The 20,837-nt window shown below is 45.6% G+C and overlaps 1 protein-coding gene and 1 pseudogene across 5 annotated transcripts in view; one reads left to right on the top strand and one right to left on the bottom strand.

Moving 5' to 3' along the window:
• Positions 1–433: 433 nt before the first annotated feature.
• On the bottom strand, positions 434–19,091 carry LOC123863807 (cytochrome c oxidase subunit 6B1-like; annotated as a pseudogene).
• RYK (receptor like tyrosine kinase) overlaps positions 19,056–20,837 on the top strand; it is a 98,497-nt gene continuing 96,715 nt past the window's right edge. For 3 of the 5 annotated variants that reach the window (XR_008505061.2, XM_045903753.3, XM_045903754.3), the window contains exon 1: positions 19,058–19,465. Coding sequence is in view for 4 of the 5 variants with exons in the window: in XM_045903753.3 (XP_045759709.1) it covers positions 19,237–19,465 (229 nt within the window). In the remaining variant the exon portion in view is untranslated. Of the gene's footprint in view, positions 19,466–20,837 lie in introns of all 5 variants that reach the window. The other 2 variants (XM_054504412.2, XM_064587493.1) reach the window with 2 other exon arrangements.

Raw genomic sequence — 20,837 nt, forward strand, 5'->3', positions numbered from 1 at the left:
CTCTGAACTGGTGAGGGTGACCTTCTTACTCAGTCTACTGATTTAAACGCTAATGTCTTCTGGAGACAACTTCGCAGGCACACCCAAAAATATCGTTTTATCAGCCATCTGGGCATCCCCTAACCTAGTCAAGCTGATACACAGCATTAACCATCACATGAACCTATTTGGAAATCAATTCAAATAAGAAGACATTGTAAAAGATACTGTGAGACCATCAAGGAAAAGAGAACATGAACTAGGTATAAAAGGATATTAAGGAATTATTATTGATTTCATTAGGTGTGATAATGGGATTTGTGTTGCTTTTTCATTGTTGTTCTTATCTATAAGGATACATATTGAAGAATTTATGGATAAAATTAAACTGTATGATGCTTCTCCCTCTCCCACTCCCCCTGCTTGTGCTCCCTCTTTCGCTATGTCTCTCTCTGTCAAATAAATAAAATAAAATAAAATAAAATAAAATAAAATAAAATAAAATAAAATAAAATAAAATAAAAATATTACTTATCTTGATTATGGAGTTCTCCTTTAGTTTTGGATCCAAGGCAAGTGTCTCACTCAACTCACACTAGTGGCTCTGGGAGACTAAATGTAAACACAGACGTCAAGAGGTAAGCAATGCAATAGCAGGATGGGATGAACACTATAAAGGCAAGTGTGGTAGAGAAGCGCTAGGGAGTGAGAAGAGAGAGATTAGGAGAAAGTGTGTATGTGTATGTGAGCATGTGGATAGTGGTGGATGGCGGAGGCAGGATGGGGAATCAGGGAGCTTTCCAAGGAGTTGCTGAAACTAGAGAGAAGTAGAGGGAATTCAGGATATGTTTTCAGGATGGAAAAGATGTGACTTGCTAATGGCTCAGAAAGAGGAGGGGAGTGAAAGGTAGGAGATTGGGTTCAGCTTCAGTAATGGTGAACAGGGGTACCTTTAACTGAGGTGAGCAATACTGGGGAGGAACAGGATTCAAGGGAACCAAGTTTGACTTTGAACCATATTAAGTGTGAGCTGCTTATTAAAGACACACAGAGCTGAAAAAGCCACTCACAAAGACAGGTAGAAAGAGAGGAGCAAGAGACACAAATTTGGATGAGATCACTTACGGAAACAGTGTCAGGAGAAAAATGGACTGGGCACAGATCTCAGCTCTGGGGCCACCAACACTTAATGGTCAAGTAAGAAGGGGGAGCCAGGAAATGAGGCCGAGAGGTCGCCATCAGTGAGGTAGGAAGAGAACATGGAAAACATTTCCTAAAGAAGAATTGTGTGAAATACTGCTGAGAAGTGAAGTAACTGAAAAAAGAGAACTAACCATTGGGTGTAATAACAGGCAACCCAGATGTGGGCAGTTTCCATTGAGTAGGGAGACAGAAGCCAGATTTGGAATGAATTGACAAATGAGTTTGAGAGAGGCAAGGAAATGAAGACAATGAATCTGATAATGCATTTAAGCAATTCTTCAAGGATGGAGAACAGAGAGGCGGCTTGGAAGAATCAAGTTGGAGCATAATCCATAACCCTCAGTTCTACTATTACTTACAGTATTTTGTATTGAGTACAGCTCTGTTTCAGGAAGCTGTAGAGATTGATTTCATGAGCATGGAATACTTTGTGAGAAGATTATAAAAAGGAAGTAATTTGTTTCACGTTTTGCACATATTTTTTATATATTAGCTTTTAACCAACTATGACCATGGCAGAGAAGGACATTAGCTAAAAACATTAGGTCTAAATCTGGGGCTGAGTTTTTATTTTTTTATTTATTTTTCTTTTTTCTTTTTTTTATTTATTTGACAGAAAGAGACACAGCGAGAGAGGGAACACAAGCAGGGGGAGTGGGAGAGGAAGAAGCAGGCTTCCCGCTGAGCAGGGAGCCCGACGCGGGGCTCGATGCGGGGCTCGATCCAGTCCTGGGATCATGACCTGAGCAGAAGGCAGATGCTTAACGACTGAGCCACCCAGGTGCCCCAGGGGCTGAGTTTTTAAAAGCAAGAATCATTTCTTGGGGCACCTCAGTGGCTCAGTTGGTTAAGCATCTGACTCTTGATTTTGGCTCAGGTCATGATCTCAGGGTCATGAGATCAAGCCCTGTGTCAGGCTGCATTGGGTGTGGAGCCTGCTTAAGATTTTCTCTCTCCTTCTGCTCCCAACCCCCCACATGCTCTCTCTAAAGAAAAAAAAAAATCATTCCTTAAGGCAGGATCTAGGGTACAGGTAAGGGAGGGGTGAGGGAAATTGAGCCCCACTGATGAGCAGAGCATCTTATAGCTGAGACAGGGATCTGCCTACCACCACCCACGTAGTGAGTGCGTTGAGTGGACAAACCTTTAGAGCAGCCTTGAGAGGGAGCAGCCTCAGTGACACTTTGCACCTCAGAATCTGTGAGCAGCGCACCGTTGTCCCTTCACTTTCCCACAAGAGTAAAGCCAGAACTGTCCCTGATAGCTCCAGTCACCCATGGGGGGGCTCCTTCCCTCACCAACAGAAGCAGTAGAGGTTGCATCTCTTCTCTCCCACCCCCCAATCCCCCTGTTCTCCAGTGAAGAGAGATGGAGAGAGGAGAACAGTAAACATGCATTTAAAAAGCCATGGACCTCATCTCTCTTATCCATTTATTTTTAATTAAGCTCAGAGGGAGAAATTGCCTGCTTTGAGAGGTAAAGAAACTTGTTGTGGGTTTTGAATTCTAAACCCAAGACACCAGGTAGTATGCTCTCCTTAATATTGAAGGATTAGGGAGGACTCCATTCCTCATTTCAAGCAAACTGTACTATAAAATATGACAACCTCTCTGAGTCCTGCTTGTTGTGCCCTTATCTGTGGCTCTTTTTACATTTCCTTCTCAGACTTTGGGCAAGGACTGCTCAGACAGGCATACGTTTCTGTACTTGAGAAAAGGAAATGCAACATTCATGTAGTCAGCAACTTTGGCTGCTCTGTGGCCATACTTTGCCCAGAGGTACATCCAGAAACACACAAATCCACCTCCAAAAGTTTGTAGAGTGAGACAGCTTTTACTGAATGTTCTCCCCGAAGGGGCAGTGAAGGGAAAAATTTATGCCATCCAACATAGTAATGTCTCCCAGTCCCTCCTCTTGGGAAGAGAAGTTGTCTCTTTCATAAAATGACCTCACTTCCTCCTCTGGCCACTGGCTCCTCACTGCCCTCTCTTGTTCCTCACTTTCTCAGGAAGGCCTGCTGTCAGCTTCTGCTAGCTTCCTCTCCACCCCTCACCCCAGCAGTCCTGACTAGTCCTGACCAGAGATTTCCTGCTGTTGAATATTATCAGTCAAAACAGGTGTATGGGCCCCACTGTCGCCCTGTGACAGGACTCTCATTTTAATCACCGAGGCCCTTGGAGTTTGGATTAGTTTCCTATGGTAGCTGTAACAACTTACCACAAACATAGTGGCTTAAAACAACACAAATTTACGACCTTCAGTTCCGTAATTCAGCAGTCCCAAGTGGGTCTCAAGGTGTCAGCAAGCCTGTGACCCTTTCTAGAGGCTCTAGAGGAGAATCTGGGTTTTGCCTTTTCCAGCTTCTAGAGGCTGCCACATTCCTTGGTTCTTGGCCCTCTGACATCTTCAGAGCCAGCAAGCACATTACTCCGACCTCTGCTTTCTTCCCTGTATCTCCTTATCTGACTCTGGCTGTTCTGCTGTCTCCCTCTTCCACATTTAAGGACCCATTTAAATACCCTGGCCATGCCCTTATAATCCTGGATATTCCCCCTGTCTTCAGCTGATGAGCAACCTTAATGCCATCTGCAAACTTATTTCCCCTTTGCCATATAACAGAACATATTCACAGTTTCTGGATATTAACGATATGGACACTTTTGGGAGACCATTTTTTGTCTACCAAAAAGTTCAAAGGCCAGTGTGGCTTGTGGTAGCTTGTGGGGGAATGGTCTCCTCTTCCTGTAGCCAAAGGTTATACAGGAGAGATGTTGTGCTGGGCCCTAAATTCAATTCAAGTGGGTGGCTAAGGGCTTAGCTAAAGTCTTCCTCCAAGGTGAGCATCGAGCAACCCTTTCTCAATTTTATTTTTATTTTATTTTATTTTATTTACTTTTCCAATGAGTATTTATTATTAGTTAAGCCATGATTCAGAATCCCAGGGTAGGGATCACCATGCACCCTGGTCCCCCTTCACCACCCTGGGAGAAGGATGAAGGACAGAGGAGAGTTGGGTAGAGCCAGTTCAGATCTTCCAGGAAATGTGCCTTCTGCCTGGCGGTCGTCCGAGGCTGACACCCAGGATATAGGGCAGAGGGACTTGTACACATGCCGGTATCATTCGCACACGGGGACATCACAACCTTTAGCAGTCATTGCCTTCTCACAGTGGTGGAAGTCCAGGTAGTTCTGCCAGTAGTTCCTGGTCTGGTTCTGGTTGGGGAAGCGGCTGTTGAAAGGTGCAGTCTGGTTGATTTTGGTCTTGACGTCTTCTGCCATGGTGCTGACTCTAAACACATCACAGCATCACCTCGCAGCTCAATGTGACCCTCAGCAAAGACGCCAGAGTCGGACCAACCCTTTCTCAATTTTAACTCTGCTGCAATTCTTGTCCTTTACCCCCATATTAGGGGTGGTTGGGCCAGGATGGGTGGCAAGTGATTTTCAGAAGAAACACTGATAAGCAAACACTTGATCTTTTTTTTTTTTTTTTTTCTTGCAAACACTTGATCTCTAATCCAGAGACATTTTCTCTCCATAACCACTTCCATGCTCTCCTGGAAACCTCTTGGCTCACAAACAACTGAGCCATTCAGATTTTGGTAGACATCTTGGCATTTGAATGTCTACCCCATCCCAGGTTAATGCCAGACTAACATTAAATTCTTCTCATTGACTCTGGGAGGAGGGAAAGCACTGTCTCCCTGGGGCTCTGATTTGTAGATGAGGAAATACAGGGTGGACATTTGTTTTGATCTGGGAGTGACCATCACTCCAGAATCCAGGTTTACACGGTATGATAAGATAGTCTCCAAAGACAGCTGTCATTAATTCCTTATCTCCCTGAATGCACCTGCTGCTTCTCACATCAAGATGTGGAGTCTAATTCCCCTGCCTGGGCTGGCCTTAGTGACTTGCTTGACCAATAGAATGTGATGAGAGTAATATTCTGGGTCTTTTGTGGCTAAGTCACAAGGGTTTTGCTCGATCCTCTTGGAATCTAGCTATAATTATGTGAGCCCATGTAACATGGAGAAGGCCAATGTAGGCTCTCTGGTTAATAGGACCTGCTGACTTCCCAGCTGAGAGCAGCATTAGCTGCAAGCCACAGGGGTGAGCTGTCTTGAGTATCTAGCCCAGCCAGGCCTTCAGCCGATGCCAGCCCCACTTGTTATCTGAATGCAACAGCATTCAAGGCCCTAAGTGCAAACCAACCAACTGAGACCCAGCCAACTCTTAGAACTGCGAGCAATAAAAATAGTTACTTTAATCCACTAAATTTTGAGGTAGGTAGGTTTGTTACAAAGCAATTGACATTTAAGGTATACCTATACCCTTGGGGGAACCGAGAACAAGTCTAGGCAATGTGATGCTGGGGAGGCTACTGAAAAGTGCCAGATATTGATAGAGAAGATATAAAATGTGTGATCAATAAATAATAAAGACTAAGTGCCATAGGATTTTGGAAGAGGAAGATAATCACTTGTGGGGAGCTTATCAAGGAAGGCTCCCTGGAGAAAATGAGATTTAATCTGAGTCTTGAATCCTGGGTAGGCTTTAACAGGTGGAGAGTAGGGATAAGAGATGAAAGAAGTAACGTGGACAAAAATGGCCAATCAAAAGAATGAAGGGTAGATGAGAAATGCGAGTAGATTTCCTGAAAACACTCATCTTTCAAGATTCAGCACAAGGGTGCTCTCTCCTAGGCACCCTCCTCCACTTTCTCTAATTTTCCTACCTTCTGCCTTACTTGAACTGATCGCTCTGCTTTTGTCATAGCACCAGGAATACTTTGGGCTATACTTTTTTTTTTAACACTCCTATTATGGTTAGGCTAAAGGTTAAGTGTCTATAACAAAGAGTTCCTCAAATACAGTGGCTTAAATCATGTGGATATTTATTTTTCTCTCCCATATAACAACTTTCAGAGAAGACCTGCCCCTCATGGTCATTCAAGGACACGGGTCCTTCTAAGTCATTGCTCTGCTATTCCCTTGGGCAATGTCACTAACTTGCCTGGTTGAAACTTGGTCACCAGCACATCCAGGCTCCGGCCAGTCTGGAAGTGGGAAGAGAGGTAGAAAGAAGGCAGACCTGAAATTCCCAACCCAGAAGTGGTGTATATCACTTCCTTCACATACTTTTGGCAAGAACTTGGTCACATGGCCTCACCTAAGCCCAAGGGAGGCTGGGGAATTGTGGTACAGCTGGACAGCCACATGGAACAGTAATTCTATCCCTAGGGAAGAGAGAGATTTGGGGTGGGCAGTAGCAGTCTGTGCCACTTCCTCCGAATATAGGAGCTCCTTGAGGACAGGAACCACATTTTCTTCATCTATCGTCCCTGCACTGAGCCTCCTGCCTGACCCAGAGGAGTATTCAATCCATACCTGCTGAATGGATAAAGCTATCACAATGAGTGTCCTAGGCTGGATGTGATAGTCCTAGGCTGGATGTGATAAAGGTGCAAGGCAGTGTGGGGACCTGAGAAAGACAGGACAGATGTGGAAGTATTTAACAGGGAAATGCACAGGGCTTGCCAGAACAGAGAGCTTTTAGTGTTACGATCTTTCGTGATCTGAGTTGACAGCTCTTTGGCACAGGTTTAAAGAACTTTAACTGAATACCTCACTTAACAGACATTTATTGAACCCATTCCAAATTTAGGAAATTCCTCAACTGTTTCAAAATCACTTTAGGAAGAAGCGTGCCTCGAGCTTGAAGACTTTCAGGGTTCTTTCTCAATACTAGCTTCTGCCACTGTTATCAGGTTCGAGCACCTAACCACACACCAGGGTTTTCACCCAGCAACCATTCCGCACCATTGACCATACCTTCCTGCTCTGATACCACCTCTCTGGAGTGCTCACAGACCCCCAGAAAGTGAATGTGTGTGCTCATTCTCGGATGTCCAGACACTTTCTCTTTTCTAGAAAACCAGGCTCTGTGGCTAAGTGCAGTCCAAACATGTTATTCTTCAACATCAGTACAGGTCTTAGAATCAGTACAGACTGAGCCTGAATTCTGGCTCTGCCCTTTACTACCAACGTTGGTAGTAGGTTCCAGTTACTTCATCTGTTTAAATCCCAGCTCCTTCACCTGTAAAATGGGTATTGGAATGGGGCTACGCCACTGGGTGTGCGAGGATTTAATGAGGTTCTGGGCATAAAGCTCTTGGCCCTTAGTATTGCACTCAATAAACAATAGCTCATCCACTATTATGACAACTAGGTCTTCAGGCCTCCGTGGCTTCTCACATCAAAGGCTATAAACAGGTGTAACAGAAATAATAGCCAGTTATGGCTGTGCACAAAACTCAAGGGTGCAAATTGGAACCTTAGTGATTTCTTGACCTGGCCTTAATTTCTGACCCCGTGGCTCTGTCCTAGACTCCAGAGGACAATCTGATCCTGGTGCATGCAGTCCCACCCCAAGATTTCTTGGCCACATTTGGGATGATTATCAAATTGGAGCTCAGAGCTCCATTTTTACTTCCTCTGCACTCCTCCCTGGTGCAGCATAATCTGACAACTTTACTCATCAGCATAGTCACCATGCAGAGGGAGAACTGGGTCCCTTCTTTGGTCTCCTATGCTTCTGGGACCCATGCTTTTTGTCAGCTACTGATGTCCCATGGTTGTGGTGCTCTCTCAGAGATGACGACTCTGAGAGAGGTGGCAGCCCTAGTCAGTGGCACATTCAGTGTCATCCAATAGATCAGGCCTGTCCCTCTTACCTCGTGGGACAAGCTGAGTTCACTCCCCACACCCTGCCAGGCTAGCTTGTCTCTCACTCCTGGCTAATCTGTGGCTCACTACAAGCTCATAGAAACTCTCCAAGCCATACTTGGTCCTGTGAAAAACTGGGGCCCTCTCATGTCCAAATGGACAATGCCATTATCCCTCTTGCTTCCTATTATCAGAGGTGTGAGACCCAGTTGAGCAAGCGCAGCTGGGAACCTGAACCCATACGTCTTCCTTCCCGTTATATCCCCCTGCCCTTGAGAACGGTGCCCCTTCTCTCCCTCCTCTTTCTCCTCTCATGAGAACTCATGCTGAGAGGAGTGTCCCACCACTTATCATCTTGTTTTTCCTTTATAGCTCTGCTCCTCCATCTCTGTCCTCCCCAGCACAAAGCTCCTTTTATATAGGTGGAAGGGACTTACACATGTGCACAAACACATACACACACGCACACACACAGTAGAAACCAGTTCTCTGAGTTTGTGCATACTTTCCAGACTGTCTCCCTACCACCAGAGAACAGAAGTTCTTTGAAATGATAAGCTAAGGAGTCTGCCATTCCTGTTAGCAGGGTTTTTTTTTCTTGTGGTGGCCAAGAGGAGTGAACATGCCATTTGATGTCTCAGCTATCAGTCTGCCACAAATTAATAGTTCATGTTTTATCCTGTCTTGTGAGTTACACAGGTTTTTACCAGGTTACTGTAGTTGCAAAGGAGGCCTACCAGCCTGCTCAATTCCCAGAGTGGGCAGAACCCACTTCATGGGGCTCCCATCAACCCTTCTATTTCCCATTCCAATCTTTTCATTTAACTTTTATCAAAGTTATACATATAATTTTAAAAGTCAAATAGTCTTTCTGGGCTCCTCTCCCGTCCTCCATTCCATTCTCCCTTTAGTCCTTTAGCTGGTTCTTTTGATTTGCCTCTATATTGCTCAAATTGGGATCACATTGCTACTGCTCGATTTATAGGCATTATTTATGGATTTCCAAGTAGGGAGATGAAGATTCCATTTCTTTTAAAGACTTCCACACATACTAATTCGCCCTCCCTCCACCAATACTTAAAGTTTACTTTGTTTTGACGATATAAATGCTAGTCACCGGTGAGCTGGATGGTATAGTTTAATTGCCTTTCCCTTCTCAAACAACGTTTTGTTTTCCCTGGAGCTCATAAATGCCCTTTTCCTCCTCCGCTTAGTTTTCTGTGTACTTACATCTAAATTCTGTCATCTCCTTGGGGACTTTGCTCCCAGATCCTTCCACCTAACACTTTGGACCACAGCCTTCTTGGTCTATAGCACAACTCCCATCTCTTATTTATTCTCTCATCTTCTTGGTCTTATTTGCTACCTCTATATGTTTGTTCTACTTTCTGGGATATTTCTTTGGCTTTTTATTTCAACTTCGCTATTGGCTTATACGTTTTTTTATTGTCATAGTTTATTTTTTGACTGTCTTTGCTTTTTGACCTTTTTTAAAAAAGCAACCTAGTCCTATTTCACAGATTCTACGTTATCGTTAATTTCTCTGGGAATATGATTATCATATTTAAAATATTTTCTTCATTCTTGGCATTGTCTCTATCAATACAGATTCCTTTTCTTTTCTTTTCCTGTTTATTTTGGTCTTTGTCTTTCAGTTGAAGAACTGCCTCAAATGTCTAGTGGTCCTTGCCTTTCCTTTCCTGTTTAGGAGCGCAATGCTAAAAATCTGATTGTTGACTGGTGATCTTGACCTGGAGTAATAAAGGTGGAGGGAGCAGTAGGTGTCAGTATCTTTTGCTGGTTTCTTCTGGACTGCTTAGATTCCCTGTGGAAAGATCTCCAATCTCCAGCCAGCATTGTGGGAGCTGAGTGTAGGAAGAGGGCTGGAGAAGAGAGCGGGGTGAGGGGGGGTGTCTTTTCTGGTCAATATACAGACTTCGACTTTATCTTCCTGTTTTTAGTACGGTATCTCAGCTCTCATCAGTGCCTCACGTCTTCTGGTCCAAAGACCTCTGTTTTATCCTTCCCAGATCATTAATTTTTAGTTTTGTGCTCAGACTGGGGAGAAGACCCCAGGATCTATATGCTCCTCAATCAGTCCTGTTCTTAGCCCACCTTGCATTTCCCTCTTTCTGAGCTATCTGATGCCTCAACTCCTGACTTAGGTTTTAGCGAAGTCAATTGCCACTGATCATCCACAGTCAGCTTCCAAAATGTAGTTACCGCTGTCCCTACCACTGCTTCCCTTTGTTATTTGGGTTTACACCCTTAAGAAAAAATCCCTTTCCTGCCATTTTCGTAGGGTTTGGGGAGAGTGAAGAGATAAAAACTGTGTTCAATCTGCCATCTTCAAGCAGAAGTGTTTCATTCTATTTTAGTCCTTTCTGGTTTCACTTGGGAACCATCCAAGCTAGATGCTATGATGTAGCACTTTAAACATCCTCTACAACCAGGCTCCTTTTTCCTTCCACTGCTCTGGATCTGCATCTGAATGGGGATTATTCCACAGGCCATCTTTTCTCCTCTTGCAAACAGACTGCTCAACACACAGATCACTATGACCTCAGATACCACACTTCTCAATTTCAGCCTCACTCTCAACAGTGCCCAGAAGAGCTTAAAGGTCCCTGGTCAATACCATTTTCCACCTCCCCAGCAATTGCAGGCACTCAACCCTTTTACCAACCCCCCAATTCTACCCTACTCCTCTGTGCTTTAATCCAGAAATACTTTCCTTCATATTTCAGGAAAAAAACAGAAGCAGCCAAATGTGGATTTCCTTAACTTCCTTCCCCTATTTGTCTACCCCATGAAGGAATCTGTGTCTGAGCCCATCCGGAGCCCCCTCTTTAGCAGACTTGGGCCAGCACTGTAACAGGTTCTGCTTCTGAAGCTGTCAGAGACACTCTTCCCACCGTGTTGACCACACTGTGGCTTTCAGAACCAGCTCCTCCTGCCTCTTTGGGACTTAGCTCCTCCTGTTCTTTGCATCTTTGGCCTCTCTCCCTGTTTTGGCACATTCCTGTCAGCTTAGAAACAACTTAAATGTTTCCACCTCAGAAGAATCTCTGTAAATCCCCACTTAGATACTGCGCTCTCTTTCTCTCCTTACTCTTCCACTGGGCTTCTTGAAAACATTGGTGCTTATTATCTCCACTTGCCCTTCCTTACTGCTTTGACCTTTGCACTCAGGCTTCCGCCCGCCAGTCGCCCTCACCGATGCCCCCTTGGTGGACACATGTGTTGGGCATCTTGCAGTTCTTGGCTTACTTGGCACTATTTAGCACGATGGGCCACCACCTCCCTGATGAACCACTTTTCCTGGACTGCACTACTGCTCTCCTGGTTCTCCTCACTCTCCTGCCACTCCTTCTCTGCTGTAGTTTTTCTTTCTCTCCTGTCCTTGATGTTCCTGTGCCCAGTGTTCCATCTCAGCCCTCTTTTCCCCTCCTTCTCCATAAGCTTCCCCCGTTCATCCCATACTAACCACCTGGTCTCTCTTGCCACCTCTGTGTGGATGGCTATATCTCTACCCCAGTTGTTCTGCTGAGCTCAGACCTGCATTTCCATCTGCTGGCAGGACATTTCTGCCAGGATATTCCACAGGAACCTCAAACTCCGCATGCCCCAAGCCAAAATCACTATTGCAGAACCTAAACTGGCACAAAGTGCTTTTTGCAATCTTTGTGAAATCTTGGGGGAAGTTACTGCAGTCTCATCTGGGAAACTGGATGATAATACATTCCCTATAGGATCAAATGGTCTCATTATGTCTATGACATATGTCTAGCATTCATCAGAGTGATTGACATCCTGTCCATGCTCAACAAATGGCCCCATCATTAGTAGTAGCAGAAGGAGAAGGAGGATGGTGAGAAGGGTTAGGCACTGCCATAACCTGTGCCCAGTCCAAACACCCGGGATTCATCCCAGGCCCCTGCCCCCCACCCACACCTGCACCTCCCTGCCCCCTGCCAACCTTACACAATCTGTCATTACGCCTACTGATCCTATCCCATAAATATCTCTCATATCAGGTTTCCTGTTCCTATCCTCACTGCCCTGCCTTCCCAGTTCAGTCCCAATCCTCTCTCACCTAGGTATTGAAAAGTCAGGCTGCCTGGTTTCCCAGCCTCTGGTCTTACCATTTTTCCCTCCAGTCCATCCTCTAAATCTTCACCAAAATGATATATCTATCATGCCTGTCTGACTGTCACATCTCTCCTAAGCATATTTCAGTAATAATTATAATTGTAGCAAAGAGGGAGAGAAGCTAAATATTTAAAATCATAACTGACTACAGCTGCAACATCCCCTAAGGCATGCATTCCTCCTGAGCACAGGGCTCTGTTTGGTAAAACACCTGAGTGGATGCAGAAGGTGAACAGTTGAGAATATAACACAAAGAGATAGCTAAACTCTTCTGCAGAGGAAATAAACTGGAATTAGGGGTTTGGAAGGCATCTAGAAAGGAAAGAAAGTTGAGGAAAAGCCTTGGGGATGGGGAGATTCCAGCTTACTATCTCAGTGGGTGGCTGGAGAGAATTAGGTTATTGTGGAGTGGGGCTGTCACATAAAGATTAGAGGTGTCTAATATATCCTCTCAAGATCTGGACTGTTCTGTGCTGCTCTAGAACCCCTCCCATTCTGCCCTCAACCCCACTGCCCTTTGCTCTGCCTGGAGGCAAAGTTTTGGCTGGCATGCCTGGGAATAGGGAGTTGGGGTGGAGATTGGTGTGTCTGGGGCTGAGCTTTCAGCAAGCAGGGCCAAGAGTTTGCTTAACAATGGAAGGGCTGAGCAAATAAGCAGATACATTGTGGATAATGGGATTCAGGTTTTTTACTGTCAGAGAAGAGAGTTAAAAATAGGTAATGAGGAAGGAATGGTGTGGGACTGGAATCAGGGGTATTGATACAAACTCATGGATTTTACAGACCTATATGTGTATGTAGGCATATAAGTACACAGAATATACACGCATAAATATGTTTATTTCCATACTCTGTCTCCTGAGAGGGCCTAGAATCAGTTATATCACAGTAGCAATTTAAGCACAGCTAGCTCCCAAATCTTGGTTTCTCAATACCATTCTCCACTAAAAGGAACTGGGGCTCTTAAGAAAAAGGGCTGATTCCAGGCTGGGACAGAAATGTACAAGAGAAGACAGGAATATTTTGTTGCTTCATAAAGTAACGAAATGTTCAATGAATGCTAGAGACCTAGCAAAAGAACACAGGAATGAGCTGAAGGAGCTCCCACTGGCCAAATCTCAAATATCCCCAAATACATTTTGAGGATGAACATATATAATGATAGTAACAGATTATAATCCATTGAATAAAACAAGAGTCCATACTGATATAAATAAATGAAAAAAATAAATAGGAGAAAAGAAAAAGGCCTCCCTGAGGTTAAATGCCAAATAAATATGAAAGGAATAGTTAAGTTAGAAAATCATCAGTGGGTGATCAAACTAGTGGATAAAAGTTTGAGGGGGGGATAAAGAAGATGTGGTATTTATATATACAATGGAATATTATGCAGCTATCAAAAATGAAATCTTGCCATTTGCAGCCACATGGACGGAACTAGAGGGTATTATGCTAAGCGAAATAAGTCAATCAGAGAAAGACAATTATCATATGATCTCACTGATACGAGGAATTTGAGAAACAAGACAGACGATCATAGGGGAAGGGAAGGAAAATGAAACAAGAAGAAACCAGAGCAGGAGACAAACCATAAGAGACTCTTAATCTCAGGAAACAAACTGAGGGTTGCTGGAGGGGAGGGGGGTAGGAGGGATGGGGTGGCTGGGTGATGGACTTTGGGGAGGGTATGTGCTATGGTAAGCTCTGTGAATTGTGTAAGACTGATGAATCACAGACCTGTACCCCTGACACAAATAATACATTATATGTTAATAAAAAAAAAATATAGTTACCATGCTTTCTAAAAAAAAAAAGCTTGAGGAGGAACCAGAAGTTTACATAATTTACAAAATTACATAATCTCAAAGTATCTCCCCCCAAATTTCTTATTAATCACAAAGGAAAAAAGAGTAACTTTACTATTTTTCTACTATTACTATTTACTAAATACTATATATTTACTACTAGCAAGGAAATGTATCAGACAACATATTAACCAGGTGGTCAAAGATATTATCACCAGTAATGGGCCAGAGTGACATCATGGGCCTTCTTCTTCTTCTTCTTTTTTTTTTTAAAGATTTTATTTATTTATTTATTTGAGAGAGAGAGACAGATCATGGGGAGGAGGGGCAGAGGGAGAGGGAGACAGAGTCTTAAGCAGACTCCATGCTGAATATAGAGCCCAACGCAGGGCTCAATCTCACGACCCTGAGATCATGCCCCTGAGATCAGGACCTGAGCTGAAATCAAGAGTCAGATGCTTAACCGACTACACTACCCAGGCGCCCCAACATCATGTACCTTCTGATATGATATACTGAGAATACATCATTTCAGTGATATTCCTGTCAAAAATGCCTAACTACCTAAAAAGATATGACAAATAAATACAAAGTCTGACTCTGGATTGGATCCTGGATGAAGAAAAAACAGTTATAAAAGACTTTTTTGAGACAACTGATGATATTTGAACATGGACCATCGATTGGAAAATAGTATTGTATCAATGTGAAATGTCTGTATTTTGAAAATTGCACTGTGGTTATGAAAGAGAGTCCTTTTTCTTAGAAAATGTACAGTGAAGCATTTGGGGGAAGAGGGCATTATGTCTCCAACCTATTCTCAAATGGTTCAGAAAAATGCATATTTATCTATCCATCTAACTATTAATGATAAAGGAAATGGAACTGAGAATTTCCTGGAATTTTCAAAAGACACCAGATCAAGGAATCTCAATAAATTTCAAGCAAAGTAAACGGAAAGATAGCCACATTCATATATATCCCAATTAAACTGCAGAACACCGTAAAAAAAAACAACAAAAACTTAAAACAGCTATAGAGAATAGACAGATGATGTGTCAAAGTGGCAGTTAGACTTACAACTGACTTTCCGATGGAAATAATGGAAACCAGAAGACAGGTAAGGAAGAGTATGTCTGGAATACATGAGATCCCTTAGGGGGGGTCTCTTAGTTTATCATGCCCTGTGATTAAGGTTAATGGCAAACTATGACAATTCAATCCAGGTTGTATCAGTAATGGCCAGACTCTTTAGGAAAGATTTGGGTCACCCCCACCAGGTAAAGAACTAGGACTAGCTGCAGAAGTGTATATTGGTCTTTAGGAGGACGATTCAAGAATCTATCAACGTTATAAAGTAACTGCCTTTGATTCAGCAATTCCACTTCTGAGAATCTACCCTTTTAATATATATAATATGTATAAAGATGCATGTGCAAGGATGTGTGGTCTATCACCAGAACCATGAAATCTATCATGATCCATCCCAACCAAAAGAATACCATGGATATACCTCTGTATGCTCTGTCATGCAAGCATCCTTAAGATCTCAATTTATTTCGATCAGTGAAAATAGCAAATCATGCAGACCATTACCTTTTGTACAATTTCATTTCTATAAAACTGAAAGTATGCACAAACATACAGTTGTGTGTCTAAACACATATACAGACAAGTGTGTGTGTGTGCGCGTAAATATCGAGAGAAAGAGCTATAAGAACATACACCAAACTGGGAGGTGGGGGAAAGAGATGATGATTTGTATCAAGGAGGATGTTTTCTTACTCAGTGTACTTCTGTGATGCTTGAGTCTTTCACAACACAATGGGTTAATATATTGCTTGTGGATGGAGAACATTTAAAAAGTAAACTGCTCTAAAGTAGACAGACCAGCATTCCCAACTGCTCCTTGAAAAGAAAGGGAATGTTTTCAAAACTTAGAGCCACCCCTTTCTAGAGCCCTCCCCTAGCTAAGTGAACTCAAGGCCAGGGTGAGGAATTGTTCTCAGGGCTCTGTGGGCAGGCATCTATTCTCTTGGACATGAGCTGGGACTCTGAGTGGAGCATCAGACTCCGTGTATGGAACACCCCAGTCATTTCCATTATCTGGGAGGCGTCATCCCAGCACTGCCCCATGCAGGGTGGCCGACGGCTCCCATTCACCCACCCTGCTGTATCTCAAACCCAAGGCTAGCCTTTTTTAGGAATAGCAAAAGAAGCCTTGATGATAGTGTTTTCCAGGTCTCTGAAATTTGTGTCCTGGAGTAGAATAAGGTCAACCACAGTGACAAGCAAAACCAAGAATGAGGCAGTGTGTAGAGTATGGTGATGATTGCAGTTTTCATTTCCTCTAGGCAGAGAAACCTCAGGAGGCTGAGGTCAGGGCTTCCCAGCATTTTTACCCTGAGACTTATTGGGACATTTCAAAAGTTTCCCCCCACACCTTGGTGTGTGTGTGGGGGGCAGATGATTCCTTCTCCAGGGATGGGATGAGATTGTATGCTGAACTTTGTGTGAGACCAAGTACCCTGTAGAGACAGGAGAGACTGGGAATTGGTTTGTTCTCTGGGGAGTTAAAGTGTTGGGACGTTCACAATTTTAACCTTATTTAGAAGTTAACATCTGAATATAGATTTGAAGAGGTAAGAGATGAAGCCAAGTGAAAGTCAGAAGGAAGGGTATTCAGGTCCAAGGAGCAGCAGGGCAAAGGCCCTGAAGTAGGATTGTGTCTGGTGTGTTACACAACCAAGAAGTCTTTGTGGGAGGGAAAGAGATAAGATCAGAAGGGAAGGGAGGAAGATGGAGAATGAGAACTGCCTTGATAGCTTGTGAGGACTTTGCCTTTTATTCTAGATGAATTAGGGAGCCGTTAGCAGTCTAAGAGCCAAGTAGAACCATGATTTGGTTGTGTATAATAGGATAGTTCTGGATGCTATGTTGAGAACAGACTTAATGAGTAAAGGAATAAGGGGAAAGCAGGGAGGCCAGTGAGGCAGCAACTACAACAGTCCAAAGGAGAGCTAGTAGAGTTGAGATTTTCTTGACAGAGTGGCCAGCATCACCTGGAGAGCCTGTGATACTCTTTGGGAGACAGGGACTCTTTAGAACAAATAATGAAATGAATATACCACTTCTCTGTGTTTCTACCCCCTGAGGTTGATACTTTTATTAGTCTGGGGTGGGACCAAAGAATTTGCATTTCTACAAGTTACCCCGTGATAGAACTGCTGGTCTGGGAACCATACTTTGAGAACCACCAACTTTTTCTTCACAACACTGATGAAAATGTGCAATGAACATGTGTTTATCATATTTCCTCAAGAGAGCACCTTGCTTACCCTTGTGTCCCTGTGCCAAGCATGATGCGCTGAGCTCAGCTCTGGGCCAGGCATGGTGCTGTACTGAATGAAGTTCTTGAGCATCTCTGGTTTGAATGGTTTGGAGGTAACTGGTGATTAAACTTCTCAGGAAATGGTCATTAGAGGGAAGGGATTCATTATAATAACAATGACAATGGGTGTGACACTCCGCCTGGGCATTTTACTACATCTTCTCCAATTAAATCCTGTGAAAGCCCTGTGAGTCTGGCATTATCACCTCTATTTTATGAATCTTGGGGTTTTATTTTCCCAAGGTCACACCATTAACAAGTACCACAGCCCAGCCAGGCCTGACTGACCGCTCTGCTGTGTTTACATCACAGGCTACGTCAAGAAGTCACTGATACCAGGAGATTGCCTTGAAGACAGGAGCTTCCTCACTTGGGGACTGTGCGCCATTTTGAAAAATGCAGGGAATATGCCATCCTTTAAAAAAAAAAAATGCCTCCTGCCTGAATTGAGAGCCCTGTTCCCACAGCACCTTTCCAGCCCCAAGCTCTTCTTGACAGAGCGCTGGTCCCCTAATAGGTAGCAGCGGCTGTCCCAACATAAGGCTTTTTGCTGACCTTTGTGGGTTTTTGCCGTTCTCTGGTGGAGCACGTTTCCTCAGCTCTCACCTTCTTCTCAGCCTCCTCCTCCTGTAGGATGATGGACACAACTCCGGGGCTGAAGCCTCACAAATCGAGGCCAGCCTCTCTCTAAATGGAATCCATCGCTCTCCCGAGAGAGGGGGAAAATAAAGTTCCAGGACTTCCCGCCTCATCAGTCGCTCTCTTCCCCCGCCCTCCCCAGAGGATAAAAATAGCCTCCTCCCGGGGCCTCCCAGCCGGAGCAGCAACGGCGCCCGGAAACCGGGCCTGCCCCGCGAGCAGATGCGCAGGGACGCGCGGGGCCGGCGGGCGGCCCGGGGATCAGGGAGCGGACCTGCCCGCACCGGCGAGGTGAACCGGCCGGGAAGGGACGCTGGGAAGTCTCAGCCGAGAGAGGGGGCACCTGGAGCAAGTTTGAGCGCGATGGTGGGGGCTCACATAAATGCACCCGGAGACCTGGAGGTCCGCGCGCACGGGCTCGTTCGGAAGCCTTTGGAAAAGCCGAGGCGTATCCGCGATTCTTAACCTCTTGAGTGGCCCGGGACTCGCTAGCACAAATGACGAAACGTACCTAGCACTTCTCTGTGTGTGCCCAAGCACACAACGGAGAAACACACACACACACTTCGGCACACCACAGGTTAACAAGCCCAGACGAGGGTTGATAATGGGGACGCAGACGATTATAAAAAATAAAAATTCCTAACGTGTAAGGATAAGGTTACTAAAGTTTGCTGAGCAGGATCCTTTTGGAGAATGAATGCATACTGTCTTTATCCATGGGAAGTGACACAGAAATGTTAATGTTCATCTCCGATGGTGGTATAAAAGATGCTTTCTATTTTTCACCATTTTCTCAGTAAGAAAAAAGCAGGTTTCTCTTTTGCTACCAGAGCGGCCGCATCAGGCATTATCCTGGATCTGGGGAGCCTATTCAGCGGCAGCTGCGGCCCGGGCCGGCCTGCCTGGACTGTGTCGCGGGGAGCCGGGGTGTTACAGACAATAGACAAGCAAACATCAGGCTGGTGACAACGTGGGACGGGGTCCCTTTAAAGGGTGCCCAGGGAGCCCTCAGCCGGCGGCAGCACTTGAAAGCCCAAGCGCTCCCAGCCTGGTCGCGACCAGCACGGAGCGGATGGTGCGTGCGTGCGCGATCTCGGGGCGGCGGCGGCGCGCACGGGCGCGCCTCCGCGGCCAGCCCCCTGCAGTGGACGATGCCGCCGAAGCGGCGGCGGCGGCGCGCTGCGGCGGTCTGAAGCGGCGTCCGGCTGCCACGGGCCGGCGGCGCGATGAGCTGGGCGGCCGCCCCCGGCTCGGGGCTGTGAGGGGCTCGGGGCCGGGGGTGGGTGGCGGCGGCGCGGCGGGCGGCCAGCGCTCCTCCTCGGCGGCGGCGGCGGCCATGCGCGGGGCGGCGCGGCCGGGGCCGCGGGGCCGGGGCCGCCTCCCCGGGACCCGCGGCCTCAGGGCCCCGCCGCCGCCGCTGCTGCTCCTGCTCGCGCTGCTGCCGCTGCTACCCGCACCCGGCGCCGCCGCCGCCCCGGCCCCGCGGCCTCCCGCGCTGTCGCCCGCGACCGCGGGGCCCAGCGTGAGCCTCTACCTGAGCGAGGACGAGGTGCGCCGGCTCATCGGTGAGTGGGGCCGTCTGCGTCGGGGTGGGCAGGTCGGGCCCGACCCCGGCTGCTTCCGGCCTCCGGGGGCCCAGCCCTAGAGCGGGGGACCGGGGCCAGGTCGCGTCCCAGCTCCCGGGGGTCGTCTCGGGGCCCTGGCCTTTGCCTGCCTGACTTGGCCAGGAGGTGTGGTCCCTGCCCGGACCCCGCCCCGGGTCAGCCTTCCGGCCTGACCCCTACGTCCTCACTGTCCCGCCGCGAAAGACCGGGGATCCACCCCGTTCCGTCTTCCCCGCAGCCTCTTCGGCTTTTCGCCCTATTCCCTATTCAAGCGCCCAAACTTTTCTTCCCTGATGCACCAAGTTTCTTTGATCCTTCCTAGGCGTGTCATTGTAGGGCCCTGGATTTTGGATTTTTCGAAGTCCACGTTTTATTTAGACCAAACCTGCAAACCCCTGGCTGTGGTTTTGATGCCCCAGCAGAGGCCACAATACTGTGCTCTTACTTTCTGGTTATCATACATCTTTTTAAAAATGAGGTGGCGGGGGGGAAGGGATAGGTTAGAAGGGCACTACATGTTCGTGGCAGTCTCCAAATCTTGTGACGGATAAGCATATTTTTAAATGGGGAATGAATCTCTGGGTAGCAGACCTGTTAGTTTCTTCAGTATCTTTTTGGTTCTTGTCTTGGATATGTTGGACTGTGGACTGATCTGTATTTCAGGGCCACTCTCCTGCTCTGAATACCTTGTAGGGAAAGGAGAACTTAGCTTTGGGTCAGTTGGTTGTACCTTTCCACCTAATATGCTTTGTCGTTTGGGGAATTAATTTGAAAAATAATGGTGTTTTTGTGCTGAGACTGTGGATTCTGGAAATGAGCCCTAAGAGGAAGGTCTGATAAAAATGGCCCCAAATGGGAAGTCTTTGGTAGTTAAGGATACCTACACATTCTTTGTGTGTTAGACTTTCTTTTGTGTGTTGTGGCACAAAATAACAGTTCTCCCTCCTCTTTATTTAATCTCAGGTTTGTGGTACATCTTAGTGAAGGAGGGGGGATTATTTTTTTAATCATCCATTATCTGTCAGTTTCATTTTTATTTTTTTAAGTTTATCTTGAGGTCGACTCAGTGTTGAAATGGTATTGCTTTTAGCAGTCTGTTTAGACATTGTTACATATATGGGTTTGTAGTCTTTAATCAAAGAAGAATGCTGTGTTTTTGTAATGTCCTGCCCTTCTTAATCCTCTTTTTAGTCTAGTTGAATTAGCTAAATTTAGTTGAGATGAATTAAAACTGCAAATTAGGTTAGTACTTGGAGCATAAGACTAAGGTTTAGGGAAAATAATGAATGCTTACAAATAGACTCATATCACATAATTATTTAAAAATATTAAT

This window comes from Mirounga angustirostris, unplaced genomic scaffold (genome assembly GCF_029215605.1).
Source record: "Mirounga angustirostris isolate CCGP_5_RB_7025 unplaced genomic scaffold, mMirAng1.0.hap1 SCAF_1, whole genome shotgun sequence".
NCBI lineage: Eukaryota > Metazoa > Chordata > Mammalia > Carnivora > Phocidae > Mirounga > Mirounga angustirostris.